The sequence below is a fragment of the Podarcis cretensis genome (assembly GCF_951804945.1).
Source record: "Podarcis cretensis genome assembly, chromosome: 13".
NCBI lineage: Eukaryota > Metazoa > Chordata > Lepidosauria > Squamata > Lacertidae > Podarcis > Podarcis cretensis.
Genome location: NC_137182.1, coordinates 5,961,416 through 5,982,331, shown reverse-complemented (window position 1 = coordinate 5,982,331; position 20,916 = coordinate 5,961,416). Strand labels below are relative to the sequence as shown.

General features: G+C 43.7%; 1 protein-coding gene across 10 annotated transcripts in view; it reads left to right on the top strand.

Moving 5' to 3' along the window:
* FHOD3 (formin homology 2 domain containing 3) overlaps positions 1 to 20,916 on the top strand; it is a 340,976-nt gene that overhangs the window by 261,607 nt on the left and 58,453 nt on the right. For 7 of the 10 annotated variants that reach the window (XM_079949216.1, XM_079949224.1, XM_079949223.1 and 4 more), the window contains 4 exons: positions 3,854 to 3,988; positions 6,127 to 6,177; positions 10,689 to 10,903; positions 17,794 to 18,111. In XM_079949216.1, the coding sequence (XP_079805342.1) occupies positions 3,854 to 3,988; positions 6,127 to 6,177; positions 10,689 to 10,903; positions 17,794 to 18,111 (719 nt within the window). The remainder of the gene's footprint in view (positions 1 to 3,853; positions 3,989 to 6,126; positions 6,178 to 10,688; positions 10,904 to 17,793; positions 18,112 to 20,916) is intronic. The other 3 variants (XM_079949220.1, XM_079949218.1, XM_079949221.1) reach the window with 3 other exon arrangements.

The window sequence follows — 20,916 nt, the reverse complement described above, 5'->3', positions numbered from 1 at the left end:
ATTGGGATTATAGGAATGTGGGTGGCGCTGTGGGTTAAACCACAGAGCCTAGGACTTGCCGATCAGAAGGCCGGTGGTTCGAATCCCCACGACGGGGTGAGTTCCCATTGCTCGGTCCCTGCTCCTGCCAACCTAGCAGTTCGAAAGCATGTCAAAGTGCAAGTAGATAAACAGGTACCGCTCCGGCAAGAAGGTAAATGGCATTTCCGTGCGCTGCTCTGGTTCGCCAGAAGTGGCTTAGTCATGCTGGCCACATGACCCGGAAGCTGTACGCCGGCTCCCTTGGCCAATAAAGCAAGATGAGCGCCGCAACCCCAGAGTCGGCCACAACTGGACCTAATGATCAGGAGTCCCTTTACCTTTACCTTTATTGGGATTATAGCCATTTCCCTTGTTTCTGTGCCAGTTGCCTTGTTTAAATTGTGTATTTGCAAGAGTTGGTTTTTTTTTTTTTGTTTTTTTTTTGCTAATTTAAAGGAAGCAGCACAATTCTTGCCCACCGCCCACCCCCTGCCATTTGGAGGCAGTTTGCCAAGAGAGTAGAAGGATTCGCCTCTTTTAAGATGGGGAATCTCTTATAAAATGATGAGCAGGGAAGAGATTCTCTGCAGAAGCAGCCCCCTCATTCTTCTTTATGGCCTTTGGAGCTGGGCAAAGGTTTTCGCCCCCTTCAACAGTGCCACCTTGAAAAGCCAATGATAAAGGGGGTTGCTTTTGTCGTCTGATGAATGTTTCACAACCTTTTTTAGCTCAGACCTAGCAGTCGCACAACGATATTGCATCTGTAATTTTGTGCCAGAAACAAGGTTTATGGGATATCGGGTTTTAGACCCCCTTATGTAATGTTTATCCACGTGGGATGTAACAGATTCAAATTCAATGCGCAGAAATTGTTTAAATCCTGCTTGCATTGATCTGCTGCCAGTGGGGCAAAAGCTGTCACGTCTTGCGTAACTGAATATTTGTATGCACATCTACAAGTCAAAGTGTTTTAAAATAGTGGCAATGGTCACCTAGCTTATTTTGTTTTTTAGAGAAAGGGGCTGCAATTCCTCCTTTCTCCCCAGCTAACCCTTTCATTCCAAACTTCAGATATTGCGAATGCCTTGATGAAATAGATCAAGAGAACCTCCTTTACATCTGCTTTCACTTACAAATATCTGTAAAAATGCACCCACTAATTACAGTGGCAGCAATCTTGAGACTCCAAAGCAAGAATTTGATAAGCCCTTCTGAAATGGCCCATCTTGATTTCTTTTCCTGGAATTGGAGCTTTTAGGTAACGTCCTATAAGGAAAAAGGGACCACCCTCGGTTTCAGAGAGTAAAGTTACATGTGGTCCTTTGATTACATTTTAACAGATGGCTGTATCAAAGTTCAAATCACATAGCCAGCAGTGAGCCTTTTATTCCACTGTTGATTCTAGAAAAAGAGCCTCACTTTTTTATTTTATGTGTCATGCAGCGACCCCCCCACCCCCCGGGGTTGCCCCTTGCAATTTCCTGTATTTGTCACATTGGGGGATCCCACCCAATTAGGAATCAAGTACTGAAAGGATGATACCATGATACTGCTTAGCCAATCCGATTTAGCTATGTGATAATGTTACCAAAAGTGAGGCCAATTTAAATGAGTAAGCAAGCACGTCTAGAGGGAGGGCCAAAAAATAATTGAAACAGGGATGTAATTCTCAGCACTTCAGAAGGTGGTCATGGAAAACATTTAGCAGTTTCAGTTCAGCCATAACAATAACTTCCTTCTTTGTCTTGTTTTAACTTGCATGTTTTGTCTCTGTCATTCCAGCGGGGTGCTGCTTTGCCTGAAAATTGCTAATAAGCAGTTTTCTTAATGGGCTTTTATCATTTTATTCTTGTGTTAGCTGTTTTGACTTTTTGGATTGCACACTGGTATGTGAGTTACAGAAGGGTATTAAATTAAAAAAATAATATGAATAGTATCAAGTTATGGCAAAGGCATAGTTGTAAGAAAGGCATCTGTGCGGCAGTCGCCACACCCACCTTTGCAAAGCAATGCCTGAGTCCAGAAGGGCCCATCTCAGATGTTGCCTTGCAATGCCTTGCTCTCTGAGAATGGACATAGCTTCCAACCGCTCCCTAGGAGCTGCAAAGTCATAGTGGTGACACTCCTAGCCAGTGACTGACAACCAGTCCTGGATTTACGTATAAGCTAAACAAGCTATAGCTTAGGGCCCCACTCTCTTGGGGTGCCCCAAAAATTTAAAGGAAAAAAAAACACTGGATGTACATTTCCAAAATATAAGATAAAAAACAAAAAAAAACCTACATACAGCGGGTGGTGCTGTGGTCTAAACCACTGAGCCTCTTGGGCTTGCCGATCAGAAGGTTGGCGGTTCAAATCCCCGCGATGGGGTGAGCTCCCGTTGCTCGGTCCCTGCTCCTGCCAACCTAGCAGTTCAAAAGCACAAAGTGCAAGTAGATGCAGAGGTATCGCTCCAGCGGGAAGGTAAACGGTGTTTCCGTGCGCTGCTCTGGTTCGCCAGAAGCAGCTTAGTCATGCTGGCCACATGACCAGCTCCCTCGGCCAGTAAAGCAAGATGAGCGCCACAATCCCAGAGTCGTCCGTGACTGGATCCTAATGGTCAGGGGTCCCTTTACACCTTACATACCAGCAACAGTGTTTTGTGTTGTGTAGGCTCCTATGATGTAAGTAATGGGCCCTGCCTGCTAGCCTGCTCCCTAAAATATTACTTCTTAACTGTATTTCAGTTTAACAATCACTCTGATAAAATACATACTTTGTTACGGGCAAATAGCTTTGGATACCTATTAGGTCCATCAGTTACCATATGGTGATGACAATTTGTTGTTGACAAAGGACAGTTGGACATATAAAGGGGCCCTTTATATCTCCAACTCGTATGTTAGGGCCTCGTCAAACCTAAATCTGGCCCTGCTGAGAACCTTTTGTGCTGGAATGAAGTGTGGCATCCAGCAGTTACAAAAGAGCAGCATCAGATTTAGGGGAGCGCAGGTGGTTCCCCCACACAGGGTGTCAAGCCAAGAGGGTGCAAAATTGAGAAGGTCCAGAATTGAGAAGATCCATTTGAGAGAGCCAAATTTGGCCTGGCTCAGAGTGCCATATTAGCAAAGATTACCAAGGTCCACCCCTGAAAATAGCTTGTTTCAATGAAAGCGTTCTTTACTTTTGGGCTGATCAAATTAGTGAATTTACTGGTAATCCTTTCCCATTGGCCCTTAGTGTAATACTGTATTGGGTTGTTGTTGTTGTTGTTGTTGTTATTTTAATCAGAAGCCCTACCAGAGTATGTGCAAAATGGGTAATTCACCTTTTAGCATGAACCAGAGTGGCCATAAGTCACATGTGGAAAAGACTGGCTGCTGAGATGTTGGGATAAAGGTAAAGGTACCCCTGACCGTTAGGTCAAGTCATGAACGACTCATGGGTTGTGGCGCCCATCTCGCTTTACTGGCCAAGGGAGCCGGCGTACAGCTTCCGGGTCACGTGGCCAGCATCACTAAGCCGCTTCTGGCAAACCAGAGCAGTGCACGGAAACGCCGTTCACCTTCCTGCTGGAGCGGTACCTCTGCATCTACTTGCACTTTGTGCTTTCGAACTGCTAGGTTGGCAGGAGCAGGGACCGAGCAACGGGAGCTCACCCCATCGCGGGGATTTGAACCGCCAACCTTCTGATCGGCAAGCCCAAGAGGCTCAGTGGTTTAGACCGCAGTGCCACCCACGTCCCAAGATGTTGGGATACAGTATATATGTATTTAGAATGAGAAAAAGTAGACAGGTGAAAAGCTATTTTGTTGAAAAATATGAAGTGATGTGATTTCTCCTTGGTCTGCAGGCCGTCTTTGGGTGGTCTCCTTACATCGTCGTATCGGCAGCACCAGGAGTCTTTGGCAGCGGAGAGAGAGAGGCGACGTCAGGAGAGGGAGGAGAGGCTGCAAAGGATAGAGCGGGAAGAAAGAAACAAGTTCAAGTAAGACAGAAAATCATTTGTTATCTTAATATAACTAGAGGTGAAAAGTCATTTGCCGTATTCAATATATGCACCCTTCCATCCGTCTTCCTAAATGGTAGCATCTCCACCCTGACCTGCATTTGCACATGAAGAGAAATTTGGAATTGTAGCATCTGATAAACCAGGCATAGGCAAACTCGGCCCTTCGGATGTTTTGGGACTACAACTCCCATCATCCCTAGCTAAGAGGACCAGTGGTCAGGGATGATGGGAATTGTAGTCTCAAAACATCTTGCAGGGCCAAGTTTGCCTATGCCTGTGATAAACCACCTATTTGTCTGGGTATTTCTCAGTTTCCATTCCCACAAGTCACAGAGTACGCAGTATGAAGTGCATTTCATAAAATACTGCTCTTCATAGCTTTGACACATTTAAATCCCTGTAGCCCTTGTCAATTAGCTGGAGTATCTGGAGTCAGTTGAAATATTATTATTATTTTCATTATTATTATTATTATTATTATTATTATTTAAATTTGTATACCGCCCTATACCCACAGGTCTCAGGGCGGTTCACAGGGTAATTGAATGAAACTTTATTTGTGTCAGCCATCAGCCATAGCAACAACAAAAACCATTGCAATATACACAGAACAAAATAAAAAGTTGATTATATATAATCCCTTGTCTTCACAGTTTTCAATCCATTGTCAATTCTCTTAGGTCTATTGAACCACATTGATTACTTCAGAAGCTGTTTGTGACCACATACAGATAAATGCTTATTTAAAAACATGAAAAATCGGTTTTCATTGCGTGCTGCTGATTCCCCCCCCCCCCCCCGCAATAATGGGATTTGTTTGGCAGAAAAATCACTATGACATCGATAGGATTAAATGTGTTCAGCTGGTGAGACCTACTTCATCATCATTTCGTTATGAGATCTGCGTGTAAATCTGCTTAACATAGTAGTGCAAGATGATGCCCTAATAATTTCCAAAAGAGAAAAATAATTTGCTAGTTCTGTAATGAAACAGAAAAGCTCAACAACTTATCAGTGACTAAGAAGTCAGTAAAGTCAGAAGGAGACCAAAGAGTCCCCTGCCTCTGGCCTGTTAATGAAATAGTCATCTATGTAAAGGGAATATTTTTGTGTGGAGGTATCTGAAGGGATGTCACCCGGACAATAAGTTAGTGAGAACTTGCCCTTTAACTGTCACCTATCTAAGAATGGAGGGAGGTGGGTGGCGCTGTGGATTAAACCACAGAGCCTAGGACTTGCTGATCAGAAGGTCGGCGGTTCGGATCCCGCGACGGGGTTAGCTCCCGTTGCTCGGTCCCTGCCAACCTAGCAGTTCGAAAGCACATCAAAGTGCAAGTAAATAAATAGATACCGCTCCGGCGGGAAGGTAAACGGCGTTTCCGTGCACTGCTCTGGTTCGTCAGAAGCGGTTTAGTGATGCTGGCCACATGACCCGGAAGCTGTATGCCGGCTCTCTCGGCCAGTAAAGCGAGATGAGCGCCACAACCCCAGAGTCGGTCACGACTGGACCTAATGGTCAGGGGTCCCTTTACCGTTTACCTATCAAATAATGGATTCTCAAGACTGCCCCCCACAGTGCAATTCACATAATCTTTGGAAAGAATCTCCGATTGGTTTTAGGACCACCCCATGAAATAAACAACTGAATGTTAATTGTTGCCATTTCTATGGTGGCTGTACACCTGAACAAATATTTGTGTGTGTGGTTTTTAAAAAATATTTACTATAAATCTTGATACGTTTCTCAAGACATAGAGCTCAGGTCAAAACTTGATGCAGGTTGGAGACTTAATGGCATTTGCTTAGAGCATGGCACTCATAACGCCAAGGCCACAGGTTCAAACCTTTGTCCCACACCAGGATTTTGTGACATATTCTCCTATGAAAAACACCAGTTATCAGCATAGTACCAAAGAAGTGTGTGTGTGACAATGTGTCCTTGACATTTAAAAATTACACCCATCATCACAGATTTCTTCTACCAAAGAATGTATTTTAATCTGAGCTCTTTTACTTTAGCTGCTTTCATTTCTTTCACTGCTTGCTATGTTCTTCTTTTCCTGCTTTTTATTTAAGTTATTTTCCCTGTAACTTTATGCACCTCTGTTTCTTAGTCGTAATTATCTAGACAAAAGAGAGGAGCTAAGACAAGCAAGAGAAGAGAGGTCGGTACTTAACACTGTTTTTGGCTTACTTGCTTTTTTACATTTCTTATGTCATTTATTGAGAGATGCATGGTTTTGTAAACATGCTTCCAGTTAGACTTGTAAAGAATGGCTTAAATCAGAAATGCATGTGCTATTTCATTCTGGCAAGCACAGACATGATAAAGGAAGATGTTCATTACTGAATAATGGGCATGTAACAAATAATTGTTTGGATTGCAGAGAGAGAGATGGAGGGAGAGAGGGAGAGAGAAACTTCTGAAACTGTCAGCCAAGACTTTCAGCTACTTCACAAGAAGCCTATAGCGGAGAAATCTGCAAAAGAAGTGGCATGGGAGGTCTGCTGAGTTTGGAAACTAGGTTTGATTCAGAACTTCCACCAGACCTTCAGGTGGCTGTTGTATGGCTAGAATGGCGAAGGAAGGACAGCACTCTATTTTGAGTTTTGAGAAACTAAGAATCCCATGTAGAGAGCTTCTACAGCCATAGGTAAAAGTCACATAGCCTCAATAATACGAGAGCAAAGTGCTACCTGCAATTTTTATAGTATCATTTGCAGAAAGACAGGCTAACATGACTGCCTCTTTAAGCAGATAGGACTTATTGATCATGTTGCACACATTGCATATGTTCCCCATCCTTCAGTCCATGCCAATGTCCAAACATCGCTCCTTCTAATAGTGAAGTCAGGCGGCGAGTTTTGGAAGGGTTACTGAGAAATAAGAGGTTTGATATCAAAAATGCTTGGGAGATCCCCAGGGTTTCCAGAAATACAAAACACCATTTGAAAAAAATACCTAAAACTACAACCTGCCAAAAGACAAACAGAGGCTGGATACAATCAGTCAGGCCATGCATCCGTAGCAGTGACCAGAGGAGGAATGACTGCTGGCAGGAGTGCAGAGAGAAGAACTGCCATGGTGCATCTGCAGCAGCACAAGCGGGCACTTTCATCTGCCCCAGCTGCAACAAAACATGTCTTTCACTACAAGACTCTACAGCCACAGCAGGCACTATAGCCCTACAACAGTTTGACTTCACCCTCAAAGGCAAACTCATCCATTGTCTCCTGAGACAGATGGATGCCAACCAACCATTTCCTTGCAGCTAGCTAGCTGGTGGCACTGTGGGTTAAACCACAGAGCCTAGGGCTTGCCGATCAGAAGGTCAGCGGTTCGAATCCCCGCGACGGGGTGAGCTCTTGTTGCTTGGTCCCTGCTCCTAACTAACCTAGCAGTTTGAAAGCACGTCAAAGTGCAAGTAGATAAATAGGTACCGATCCAGCGGGAAGGTAAACGTTGTTTCCGTGCACTGCTCTGGTTCGTTAGAAGCGGCTTAGTCATGCTGGCCACATGACCCAGAAGCTGTACACCGGCTCCCTTGGCCAATAAAGCGAGATGAGCACCGCAACCCCAGAGTCGTCTGTGACTGGACCTAATGGTCAGGGGTCCCTTTACCTTTAGCTTTAGCTTTAGCTTTACTTCACCATGTTTTAGATAAACGATCCTTTGGAGAAATGGTGGCCAACCTTCTTGGCAAATGTGCCAAAGCATATGCAGCCCTCCTTCGCCATCCCTTGGAATGGTTTTCTCCTAACCTACTAAGGGAGGGAACAGGTGGCAGTACAACACGGAAGAGTCAGATAGCACTGCAGCCATGATTCCAAGCTGTAGGCAGACCCACTGCTCTGCCTGTTTCAATCCAAATAGGCTACACACCCCTGCTACCTGTGTCACTTATGAATACATCTACTCCAGGGGTTGTCAGCCTGGTCCCTACCACCCACTAGTGGGCGTTTCAGGATTCTAGGTGGGGCAGTAGGGGGTTCTATGGCACAAGCTGAATCCTCCTTCCATCGGGCACTGGTGGGCAGTAAGGAAATTTTACCATCAAGAAAGATGCATTAGTGGGCAGTAGATATAGAATCATAGAATCATAGAGTTGGAAGAGACCACAAGGGCCATCGAGTCCAACCCCCTGCCAAGCAGGAAACACCATCAGATCACTCCTGACATATGGTTGTCAAGCCTCTGCTTAGGTAAAAGGTAAAGGTACCCCTGCCCGTACCGGCCAGTCTTGACAGACTCTGGGGTTGTGCACCCATCTCACTTAAGAGGCCAGGGGCCAGCGCTGTCCGGAGACACTTCCGGGTCACGTGGCCAGCGTGACATCGCTGCTCTGGCGAGCCAGAGCCGCACACGGAAACGCTGTTTACCTTCCCGCTGGTAAGCGGTCCCTATTTATCTACTTGCACCCGGAGGTGCTTTCGAACTGCTAGGTTGGCAGGCGCTGGGACCAAGCAGCGGGAGCGCACCCCGCCGCAGGGATTCGAACCGCCGACCTTTCGATCGTAAAGTCCTAGGCGCTGAGGCTTTAACCCACAGCGCCACCTGCGTCCCAAGCCTCTGCTTAAAGACCTCCAAAGAAGGAGACTCCACCACACTCCTTGGCAGCAAATTCCACTGTCGAACAGCTCTTACTGTCAGGAAGTTCTTCCTAATGTTTAGGTGGAATCTTCTTTCTTGTAGTTTGGATCCATTGCTCCGTGTCCGCTTCTCTGGAGCAGCAGAAAACAACCTTTCTCCCTCCTCTATGTGACATCCTTTTATATATATTTGAACATGGCTATCATATCACCCCTTAACCTCCTCTTCTCCAGGCTAAACATGCCCAGCTACCCATGATCTATTCATTTGGGAGAGGTAACAGCTTAGCTCTCATAGAGAATCACAATCTATTGAACTGGCTGTGTATACTATAAATGCTAGAAACATTTCCTATTTTATAGCCATCCTTTACAATCACTTTCCAAAATCTGTGGGCACTTCTACATTACATGGAACCCTAATTGCTTAACATTGAGAAAAAGCTTGACTATGTTACTGAAAATGGTTTTGCACACCCTTGAAACCAGATCCTGCAACGCTGCATGTGGCATAATGTTTATGAAAGATATCTTCGTATCTGCAATGGCTGTGCACTTGGAACTACATGTGTACGCATGTATTGACTATATAATTTAGTATTTCCTGAATAACAGGCACTGTTATTTTCCGGGGGTGGTGGCAATGCAGCCTCATCCTTACTGAATGCAATGTTCACTAGCGCAACCTTTCCTTGTTTATATCGGCTCCTAAAAGCGTCCACCCCAAGGAGGAGGAGACTGCTTGCTGTGCATCTGCATGATTCACTCATCTTGCTTTCCGGTCAGCTTCCACTGAGATCTGGCAATCTACTCCATCTCTGCATTAGGCGCGATTGGATCATTCCACCCCTCTTAATGCAAGATGCAGCAGAATCGCCCACACTCAGGGGAGGCTTCCCATTGCATTTGCATTTCTGCATTAGTCTCTTGTCAGTGTGTACCTCTTTTCAAACAGTGACACGCGGGAGGTGAGGTCCTCTGAGCCAGGTAATTTTTACTCTTTCACACTGTAAACCATTTCAGGTGTAAAACTGAAGCATGCTTCCAATTATACAGAAGGAAGATCTCTATCTTGCCCCATTTCGTATTGTTATGAAATGCTTAGTGCAGTCAGATACTGGAAGCCAAACAGAGTCAGGGATGCAAGAAGTTAGTTCTGATTCACCTTTGTGAGCAGTTCGCTTCTGAGTAGGGCAAACGGAGTTAGGAGCCTACTTTTACATCTGCATCAATTAATGTACTCCATGGGCAAATAATGGTGGATAAAATTAGCAGACATCTGGAAGACACACATATTCCGAAGCTATTTTGGTCTGAACATATAAAGAATTGTATGGAGAATATGATTGGTAGCTGGTCTTAATAAACAGTTAGCAAGTCTTGCCTGCCTAAAATGCAAAACAGATGTATCTTTGTTCTTTTCAACTGACTTTGATGAATAAACTATATGTGACGTCATATCCAAGCTATTGAATGTCTTGAGTCCGGCCGAGAAATCTTTTAGAATTAAAAAAAAAAGTTTCCATTGTAGACGCTCGAGAGAACAAAGTGAATTCCAGTGCACTGCTCTTGGAGCAAATAGAAGCAGGTTCAGAGACTCAGACAGTTTTTAGTCCAAACATTTGTAAGTGGTATTATTTTCTGCAAGATCTATTTTCCTGCAAGGCACTAAAATTTCCTCCCCTTTCTCTTCAGCAAGACTGGGTCTTTTAACATTTGGGGATCTGAGAGACATTTTTGTGAAGGAAAAGGGAAGAGCTGGTAAATGTTTCCATGGGGAAGAAGACAATTTTCTTCAAAGTTCAGCATCTGAGGATTGCTTAATATTATCCTTTTGTTCGACATCAGCACTATAAACGTCTCTGGGTTTTGCTTGTTTTTCGTCCGTCCGTCCCCCCCCCCCCTTTGCTCTGGTGCCTTCCATCCCGGGCCCCCCTCCCACCAAAGTTTAGCCCAGCAGTCAGTTTTGCCGTGTACCTCACGCGTCAGGAAGTCAGAACTTTCCTCGCAGGTGCTTCAGCTATAAACAAGCACCGGCAACCGTTTTCTCCTTCTTTACGAAATCCCTTTGGAATTTGACTTCCAGATACAAATACTTGGAGAAATTGGCAGCTGAAGAGTATGAGAAGGAGCTGAGAAGTCGGAGTTTATGTCGGGGCAAGAGTGACTTGTCCTTGAACCTGGGCTCTTCTTCAGTCCCAACCTCTCCCATTCCGACATCTGCGAGCCCCACTTCAACAGATTCTCAGGAGGAGCCAAAGTCCCCTGTGACAACTCGCAGGGCATCTCAGACCTCAGAAGGTAAGTGCCAATGAACTCTGATAGGGGAATTGGCATCTCTTAATTGCTTCTCAGTTCTTTAAGCAGATACACCAGTATAGATTTCAAGGTTTCATAAAATGTTGATATTTTTGCTGTCAATCCTTTCTCTTAGATATAGGTTTGATACCTTACAAACAAATGACAACATTTGGTATGCTATTCTGATTTCACTGATTGCATTTGGTGTTGTGACTCTGGTATATCAATGCTCACAAAGTCAAAACACTTAAAGTATGTAGAAAGTATGTGCTCCAGCTAAAATTAAACATGTTAGATAAATTGGCTTCAATGGAAGATATCAGCATGGGGGACTTAAAATGTTTAGTTTTAGCTAGACTGCACCTTGGAATTGCCTATGTGTACCTTGGGTGGCTTTTAACATCTTGTCCCCTTGACCCCAAGAGCCAAGCTGCTTTTGAAACTCTTGAGAATTTCAAAATTGGTGACAGGAAAGTGGCAAACTCGCGTGTACACATTCCAATTCGAATGTTCCTGAATTTATATTTTATATGTATTAGGTTTACATTATTGTTAATCATATTTTTAATTTTTAATAGGAAATATGGGGTGAAAATATAATTGTAATTATTAATATTATTATTATGCTTAAGGAATCTCTGGTGTGATGATTTGGTACCAAAATAAGTGGCAAGGCAATAGTGAATGGGAAAACAGAGATGAAAAGTTGTTTTTATTGGTGGGGGTGGCATGCATACAATCTTAGATGTATAGCAGAACTCTTAATAGGTTTATAATACACCAAATGCAATTACGTGGGTAAAAAGTGAAGAAGAAATCAGAAGCATTATCTAACCCCCATTAATCACTGTTAAATCACATTTATTTCAATGATGAGTTAAAGCACATGCCTAAATCATTCCTATTGAGATCCGGGGGACAAAAACACTTATTTTGGCTGGTTTATGCACATGATCAGCATCTTACGTAGTTTCTTTGGAAATCTGATGATGAATGCATTGTCTATATATGTGACTTCTGTATTTGAAGGTAAGATTGTTCACTTCTTCCTCAGCAGGAATCAAATACTGAAAATACTTTCTGTTACGATGCATGAATATTTCTGGGGCTGCTGCATGGTGAATGCCACTTCTCACTATCATAGTATCATAGAGTTGGTACATCAAAGGTCTTCCCCCGCTGATTCAGGAAATCCACTACAACGGGTAGCCATCCAATCTCTACATTAAAATCTCTGGCAAAGGAGAGTCTACTGCCTCTTGAGGTAGACTGTTCCACTGTTGAGCAGCTTGCACCACCTGAAAGATCTTCCAAGCTTTCAGTCTAAATTCTTTTCCTTGTAATTTGAGCTCATTGGCTCAAGTCTGGCCCTCTGGTGCAACCCAGAACAAAACTGCTCCAAGATCTATCTGACAGCCCTTCATGTACTTTGACTTGATGATGCCTCTATGACTTGAGCTCTTTGGCTTTGTTGGCTGCTATTGCTTGAAGCATGCTGTTAAAGAACTACCATCTGAAGGAGAATGGATATTGTATGCTGACTTAGGGTGTGCTGCTGTCAAACTTGATTTTAGTTTGCATGGTTTCTATTTTTTCTCAGTATTGGAGAGTTCCTGCAAAGATTGTGTGTCTGTGAAATCACTTTTATTCAGAATGGCAGTTATTCAAGCCCAGTGTCAGGATTTTAAAAAAAACACACACACACACACAACTCACCTCATTTCCCCCTACCATTAGGATTTTTCAAATCTCTGCATGGAGAGCAACTATCTCTTTTATGATGATTATTTTAGCATATGTCTCTGGGATTCCTTCCAAACATTACATTATAAAATGGAGCTCTTTGGTATGTGTGGGGAATAGATTTATAACAGGTGCATAGGCTAACTCTCTGTGGTTGATGTGTGGAGTTGCTTTCAGCAGATGGCAGGTGTTTAGGGTTTTTCCAGAGGGGCACCTGACGCAAATGAGCAATGTTGTGGAAATTTGCACAGGTGAATGAGATAAAGACGGTGTTAAGGGAAACATCCATCTCTGTAAAGATCTCTGAATGCAGATGGTCCATGCCTTGAAACTGCTGTCATAGGCATAATTACAAGGAACGAAACCCTGTTGATCTTAGTTTCCCAGCAAAAATTATTCACTTGAATGAATGTGAATATTTTGGATTCAGAAAGGGTTACAAGTCCCATCTGAATGTTGGAGAGGTGCACTTACATTTCCATTGTTACTTTGAAAGGCTGCAGCACACTGAGAAATTAGGAGCAACCTTTCTCAAATCCGTTGTTTACCCATGAAGACAGTCTGTTTTCCAAATACCGAGAGTTCACGCAGGTTCACGTGCTCCACATTACGTATCTCCACCACACTTTTCAATAGCATTTGGATTATTTGCATTTCCAAAACTTTGCTTCGTTTCCGTAATGGGATTTTGAGAAATTTGAAGACTACTCAATTCACAAATCTGGCCAGATTGTTTATGCTATATATAAAAAACAACAACCGTAATTTTTAAAAACCCTACAAGTAATGTGGAATCTTGATTTTCTCCAGGGAAGATGGGATGGCTTGGTCCATGAGAATGAAAGTCATGTTAGAAAACAAACGTTGCCCCCAAATAAGGGGGAAATTACATCTTCAGTTGTTATACACACATGTATATTTGACATGCACAAAGCAATTCTGTTTGTTTCCCCTTTTTCATACTAAAAGAGGCCACCTACATTATTTATGGGAAATGATTGAATGCAAAATCAAAACTGCAGATGCTTCATTAGTAGTGGAATCCTATATATGTCTCCTGAAATGTAAGTCCTATTAAGTTAATTGGGGCTTAATCCCTTGTAAGTGGGTGTACAATTCCAGACTTACCAGAAAAATGCAGTAGGTTAGTGAATAGTCTAAAATGTAGACTGAACCCTTGGTAAATAAAGGAAATAAACTGTGAGACAGAAGTTCCTAGAATGTCTGACTGACTAATCTAGATGTGAAAACTGTAGACTGCTTAGAATTTTTGCTACAGTTAAGCCAAATACAGTGGTGCCTCGCAAGACGAAATTAATCCGTTCCGCGAGTCTCTTCGTCTTGCGGTTTTTCCGTCTTGCAAAGCACGGCTATTAGCGGCTTAGCGGTTTAGTGGCTTAGCGGCTATTAGCGGCTTAGAAAAAGGGGGGGAAGGGGAAAAACTCGCAAGAACTCGCAAGCGGTTTCGTCTTGCGAAGCAAGCCCATAGCGAAATTCATCTTGCGAAGCACCTCAAAAGACAGAAAACTCTTTTGTCTAGCGAGTTTTTCGTCTTGCGAGGCATTCGTCTTGCGGGGCACCACTGTAGCTGGATGAATGAATGGATAGAAAGACTATTGGATACAGCTGCTGTGTGACATGTTAGCCGTTTTTTTCATGGGGAAACTCCTAAATGGGTCTGACCAGCCTTCCCATACCTGGTCAGGTTAGGTGGCACCAATTGTGATTTCTGGGGCTGATGGGAATTGTAGGTGAAGGGTGGGTCAGACAAAAGATTATGTAGTAACCCAACATTCAGCTGCCTTTGGTAGTTCACAAGCAGGTTATGAAGGGGATAGTTTTCCGTTATTGTTTGTCCCCAGCATCTGGTAATCCGTGGTAGAGTTTGGCTCCATTCATAGGCTGTGAAACTCCTAGCGGGGAGGACTTGGCAAGTTTTGGGACTGTTGCATGTGGTGGAGGCAGTGAAATGCACCAGAGGACAGAAGTCTAGATTTTTCTGCCTCCTGATTCAATTCTAGGGGGCAGAGAGAACTTGAATTCCATTGTCCCTGTCAAGAAATGCCCCAAGTTTATAAAACCTCTCACTATTTTGAGTCAGACCCAACTCTGGTCTGATTCAGTTAGAGTCAGCCTGAAATACTAAATATTCCTTCCAGTAGCACCTTAAAGACCAACTGAAATATTAGTAATGTTGGCAAATTCTCAAGGGCTTTTAATTTTAATTCCTCCAAATAAGAATTTGCCACCAATACTAGCAATCAGAAGTGTGCAGTTGGAATGGGGAACATGGGACTGTTCAGATGTTCTTGACCTCTCGCTCCCATCAGCCCAACTAGCATGGTCAGTGGTCAGGGATGAATGGTGTTAGAATCCAACAACATCTGAAGAGCAACATGTTCCCCATCACTGATGTAGCTCTCATGATCTGTAGAACTACATTCTGTGTATCTTGCTAGAATCAGAAAAGCTTCAAGTTCTCTGTTCATGGGTCATCCCAAAAGCTTCAGCTGTATTTCAAATTGGCATTGTTATTTACATTGTTGTTACATGGTGAACTTGAATTTTGCTGATATACTAGCTCATATCTATATCTATATCTATGAGTCAGTTCATTTGAGAGGTAGAAAATTAAGAAGATATGTCAAATCTCAAAATCGTTTTTCCTAATAGTCATCCACCTCTCAGGAGTTGTTGCTGAAAAATCTGAAAATAGACTTTGTTGCATGGCATTAGAAATTCATGTTCTGACCTCCCTTTAGAGCAGGGGTCAGCAAACTTTTTCAGCAGGGGGCTGGTCCACTGTCCCTCAGACCTTGTGGGGGGCCGGACTATATTTTGTAAAAAAACAACAACAACAACAATGAATTCCTATGCCCCACAAATATCCCAGAGATGCATTTTGAATAAAAGGACACATTCTGCTCATGTAAAAACAAGCTGATTCCCGGACCATCCGCAGGCCAGATTTAGAAGGCGATTGGGCAGGATCTGGCCCCCGGGCCTTAGTTTGCTTACCCATACTTTAGAGATTCAGGACGTAATTAATCAGAATGTACTCCTGAGTAAGTAACCTCAAAACAGTGCTCTTGCTCACGTCTAGTTCATCTCAGTGGGATTTGTGCAGGAGAACTTCCTAATACCTTGTGTGTCCCAAATGCCCACTAATGTCTTAAACTAATTTTGCAGTACCTCATTTTTTTAGTGGTGTTTTTTTCAGATGGTCCCCATTTTTCCACCATAAAGTTACACTGCTTAGGTTGGACTCCCTTTCCTTTCCTTTTCTCTTCCTTTCTGAGTCATCTGAATTCTCATCAGAAAAGAAAAGATCACTGCAGTCTCTGTTCTGACACTGCGTACACCGCAAAAATAGAACTGCCAGGCCGGTCAGAAGGAAAAATCTAGAACTGTATCGTAGTTTAACCAAGAGGTGATTTCACAACTACACAAAATTAACATACATATTCACATTTCTGTCACTTCTGCATGGCCGTTCTGTCTTTGAGAACTGTGAGCTGCTTGACTGAATACCTGTGGGTGCCTTCTAGTTTCTTTACATTGCAATATAGAAATCTTGCATGTGAAAATCTGCTGGTTTAGCTGAAAATGATGACTAAATTTCACTCTGTCAGTGATCAAATGAGGTGGAGGAGATCAACTGCATCATCAACAATATGTGTCAGACGCCAGTTAAGAGACAAATTTATGCCACTTGCCAAACAGCTAGAAGCTAGATTTGTGCCAGATGCCAAGCCAGTGCTTTATGTAGCTATTCCGAAATAAATTGCCATGAGGGAACATATGCTTCTTGTCAACAGTGCATGACACTGCCCTTTCAGAGTTGTGCTGCTCTAATAAAACTAACACATGTGTACTCTAAACATGTTTTAAGGGATGCAGGTGGCGCTGTGGGTTAAACCACAGAGCCTAGGGCTTGCCAATCAGAAGGTCGGCGGTTCGAATCCCCGCGACGGGGTGAGCTCCCGTTGCTCGGTCCCAGCTCCTGCCAACCTAGCAGTTCGAAAGCACATCAAAGTGCAAGTAGATAAATAGGTACCACTCCAGCGGGAAGGTAAACGCCATTTCCGTGCACTGCTCTGGTTCACCAGAAGTGGCTTAGTCATGCTGGCCACATGACCCGGAAGCTGTACGTCGCCTCCCTCGGCCAATAAAGCGAGATGAGCCCAGTGGCTTAGTCATGCTGGCCACATGACCTGGAAGCTGTACGCCGGCTCCCTCGGCCAATAAAGCAAGATGAGCGCCCCAACCCCAGAGTCAGCCACGACTGGACCTAATGGTCAGGGGTCCCTTTACCTTTACCTAAACATGTTTTCAACAACAGAGCATACAGCAACCGAAAACGATCTTGTCCCTTTTTCCTGTTGCTCCCTGCTTTTAAAGAGGGAAATAATAATTTGTTTGGAGTCATTTCGTAACCTTTTAGCACCCAGTGTAGATGGGATTATTAAATATTTGTACTTAGACAGTGGTGCCCCGCAAGACGAACGCCTCGCAAGACGGAAAACCCGCTAGACGAAAGGGTTTTCTGTTTTGGAGGCGCTTCGCAAAACGAATTTCCCTATGGGCTTGCTTCGCAAGACGAAAATGTCTTGCGAGTTCCTGCGGGTTTTTTTCCCTCCCCCCCCCCCTTTTCCTAAGCCCTTAAGCCGCTTATCAGCTGATCTGCTGATAAGCCGCTTAACAGCTGATCGCTAAAAGCCGCTAAACCGCTAATAGCGCTAATCCGCTAAGCTGTCAGTGGGCTTGCTTTGCAAGACAAAAAAACTGCTATACGAAGAGCCTCACGGAACGGATTAATTTCGTCTTGCGAGGCACCACTGTATTGTTGAAATTTCACATACACACACATACTTATAAATGCTTTAAAGTTTGACCAAACTTTATTCAAGCAGAAAATGGCAGATTTCCGGTGTGTCTCATGAGCAAGGCCCTCCTTCAAGGGCTATTACATGAGCTCTGCCCTGCGAATGCCACACTCAGCCATTTCTTAAAAGCAGCCTCCGATACCAAGACCCCTTTCTCTTTTCACTCACTTGGAGAAATGAAGGCTGATGGAACTCACTTGACTGTGCGAAGCACGAAACACTGTTTTTAAGCGAATCTTTCTCCATTATTCTTTTCACCAGTGAGTGCCAGTGAACCTGAATGTGAACCAGAACCTGAGCCAGAGGCAGAAACAAAAACAGAGCAGGAAGACGGGGCAGACTTGGAGCAGGGGGCAGAAACACCCCAAGAAGTAGAGGTTGCAGAGGTGGAGCCAGGAAGCGGAGTGGCGCAAGGTCCAGAGCAAGAGGCAGAAGAAGGTGCAATACTAAGTGAAAAAGAGAGGCAGAATGAAGAAGTGAATGAAAAAGACAATTGTTCTGCATCCAGCATATCCTCAGCAAGCAGCACTTTAGAGAGGGAGGAAAGGGAGGAAAAGTTGGCCAGTGACAATGAAACTGGTAAAGTGAAGTATTTTCTCCATAACAGTTGACCTTTTTTTTGTAATTTTAAAACAGCAGCTTCATTTTAACATTTGTTGTAAGAGAAGTATTGATCTGTTTTTGTTTACTGGTGTGTCCTCCATTGAAAGCCTCAGTTCCTAGACATTTTGGGCACAGGGTTCAGTAGAGGTTTTCTGCGCAGACTCACAGAAGAAGCAGAACTTTAATTAAAAGGCATTATTCCGTGGGGATAGTATTCTTGAAGTTTCCTTACTAGTTAGAATCTTGTTACGAAAACAGCCATGATTCACATTTCAAGACTCCTTTTAAGTTCGCCTTTAGGAGAGGGTCTCGACTTGTGGAAAACCTTCCCTGCTATCCCCCCCCTTGCTGAAATGTGATGCTGCATGTTTGGGGCACTTGTCTGCCAAAGATGTTTTGCCATTTTCAGATGCGTAGGTCTTTCTGAATTATCCGTTCACGTATTACTTCAGATCCTAGCATGACAGTTCACTCTTCCCCACTTTAAATCCCAGACACCTGGCTTATAATTGCATGTGGCTTCTGACTGAAAGGCTCAAAGACTGGTGCGCTTTTGCATATGGCGTTGGGGTAGGGTTCATCATTGTTCCCTCCTCAGTTGCTGCCTTCCTTGCTATCGTATATTTCTCCCGATTCCATGTAATTACAGTGGTGCCCCACAAGACGAATGCCTCCCAAGACGGAAAACCCGCTAGACGAAAGGGTTTTCCGTTTTGGAGGTGCTTCGCAAAACGAATTTCCTATGGGCTTGCTTCACAAGACGAAAATGTCTTGCGAGTTCCTCCGGGTTTTTTTTCCTCCCCCCCCCTTTTCTAAGCCGCTTATCTGCTTATCCGCTAAGCCGCTAATAGCGCTAAGCCGTCAATGGGCTTGCTTCGCAAGACGAAAAAACCGCTAGACGAAGAGACTCGCGGAATGGATTAATTTCGTCTTGCGAGGCACCACTGTAACTTAATACAGAACATTTTGTGCATCAAACTCCCCCTTTTCCTTAAAATGACAACTCTGCAATAACTGTTTGACAACTTATTGCTATGTTTGGAGGGCTTTTGTCCACACGATGCCTCTTCCATCCCTAGTGGTCACTCTTAGCAGGTTCAGAGTGAAATCACAATCACAGATGGCCTTGCTTCTCATTAACCTTTCTAAGGAGAAGGGCAAGAGTGCTTATCAGTAGTGCCTCTCCTTGTTTTCTCTGCTATCCTTCTTTTTATCAGATAATCGGATATTCACATTCACTTTTATGGGGCTGCAGTAATTAGGTGCAGATTTCCACTTTTCTCAATGTAGAATGTGTGTAACCTTGGCAGGCACTTCTCTTTTAATGTGTTCAGCATGCAGCATATGCAGCCCAAGAGGTATCTGGGAAAGAAAATATTTCACTCTCTAGAAGCTATGCAAGAAAATGAAAATCACATTTTGGACTCTAGTGTCCAAACCCACTCTACAAAAGTTACTGCCCCTTTTAAAAGACTGTTTCTTTCTTGACACATACCCAAAGGATATAACATACCCAAAGGATGTTATATTCTTCTTAAAGTTTCGTTTCTCTGTACTTTTGTAAGGATATGAATGTATGAGAGGGAGTGAAATAGTTAATAGAGAGTTGCTCCATATCTGTATCTCATGCAAGTTTCCGCATTTGTGCTGTTTTTCATGGGTTTGACCTTTCTAAAATCAAGGCCAGGCAATGGGAGGAAGTGCATGGTCCCCCGGATCTGGCCCAGGAGCCCAAGGTTTCCCAACCCTGCAATAAGGAAAATGAAATGGCGCCTTGGTTTTGTAATGGAATTTTCTGATTCTTATTTCCCGTATTGTCTTTTGCTCACTTCAGTTCTGGAAAAGGATTAAAATAGATTGGCATGATTTTGTCTTTTTTAGCAGATGCTACTGAGAATACTAAAGAAGACATTTATAAGAGCGCAAGAGGAGAGGTTCTAGAAAGGCATTTTACTCATTTTAATGACGAGATGAAAGGGTTGAGATGGGTACAAAATTAATCTTGAGTTGCAAATGAATTGAAATGCCCTCACCCTGCACCAGCTTGTTAGCAGGCCGAAAACTAGGGGCTTCCTCTCAGTGTGTTGGCGAGAGCCACAAAGGGGAGCAAGATGTCTGCATCACTATTGCTGTAAGAACAAATACAGTGGTACCTTGGTTTAAGAACAGCCCTGTTTGCGAACTACAGTCATACCTCAGGTGAAAGTTGCTTCAGGTGGAGTGTTTTCAGGTTGCGCTCCACGGCTACCCAGAAGTAACAGAACGCGTTACTTCCGGGTTTTGCCACTCGTGCATGCGCAGACGCTCAAAATGATGTCACGCACATGCGCAGAAGCAGCAAATTGTGGCACGCACAGACGTGGGTTGCGTTCTCTTCAGGATGTGAACGGGGCTCCGGAACGGATCCCATTCGCATCCAGAGGTACCACTGTATTCAGTTTACAAACTCCGCAAAACCGGAAGTAGTGTCCCTGTTTGCGAACTTTACCTCAGTCTAAGAACAGAATCCGAACGGTGGAAGGGCACCGGTGGCAGGAGGCCTCATTAGGGAAAGCGCGCCTCAGTTTAAGAACAGTTTTGGTTTAAGAACGGAATTCCAGAATGGATTAAGTTCATAAACCGAGGCACCATTGTACTTGATAAGAGGCTTCCATTCGCTTTGGGGAAATCCTGAGACTTTTTCTTTTTACCAGATGCTGGCTGGGAACACATTCAGTTTCCTCTGTGCTTCCTCAGTTTGACATTTCAATAAACCAAATATAAAGGAAAAGGAGCTAATTG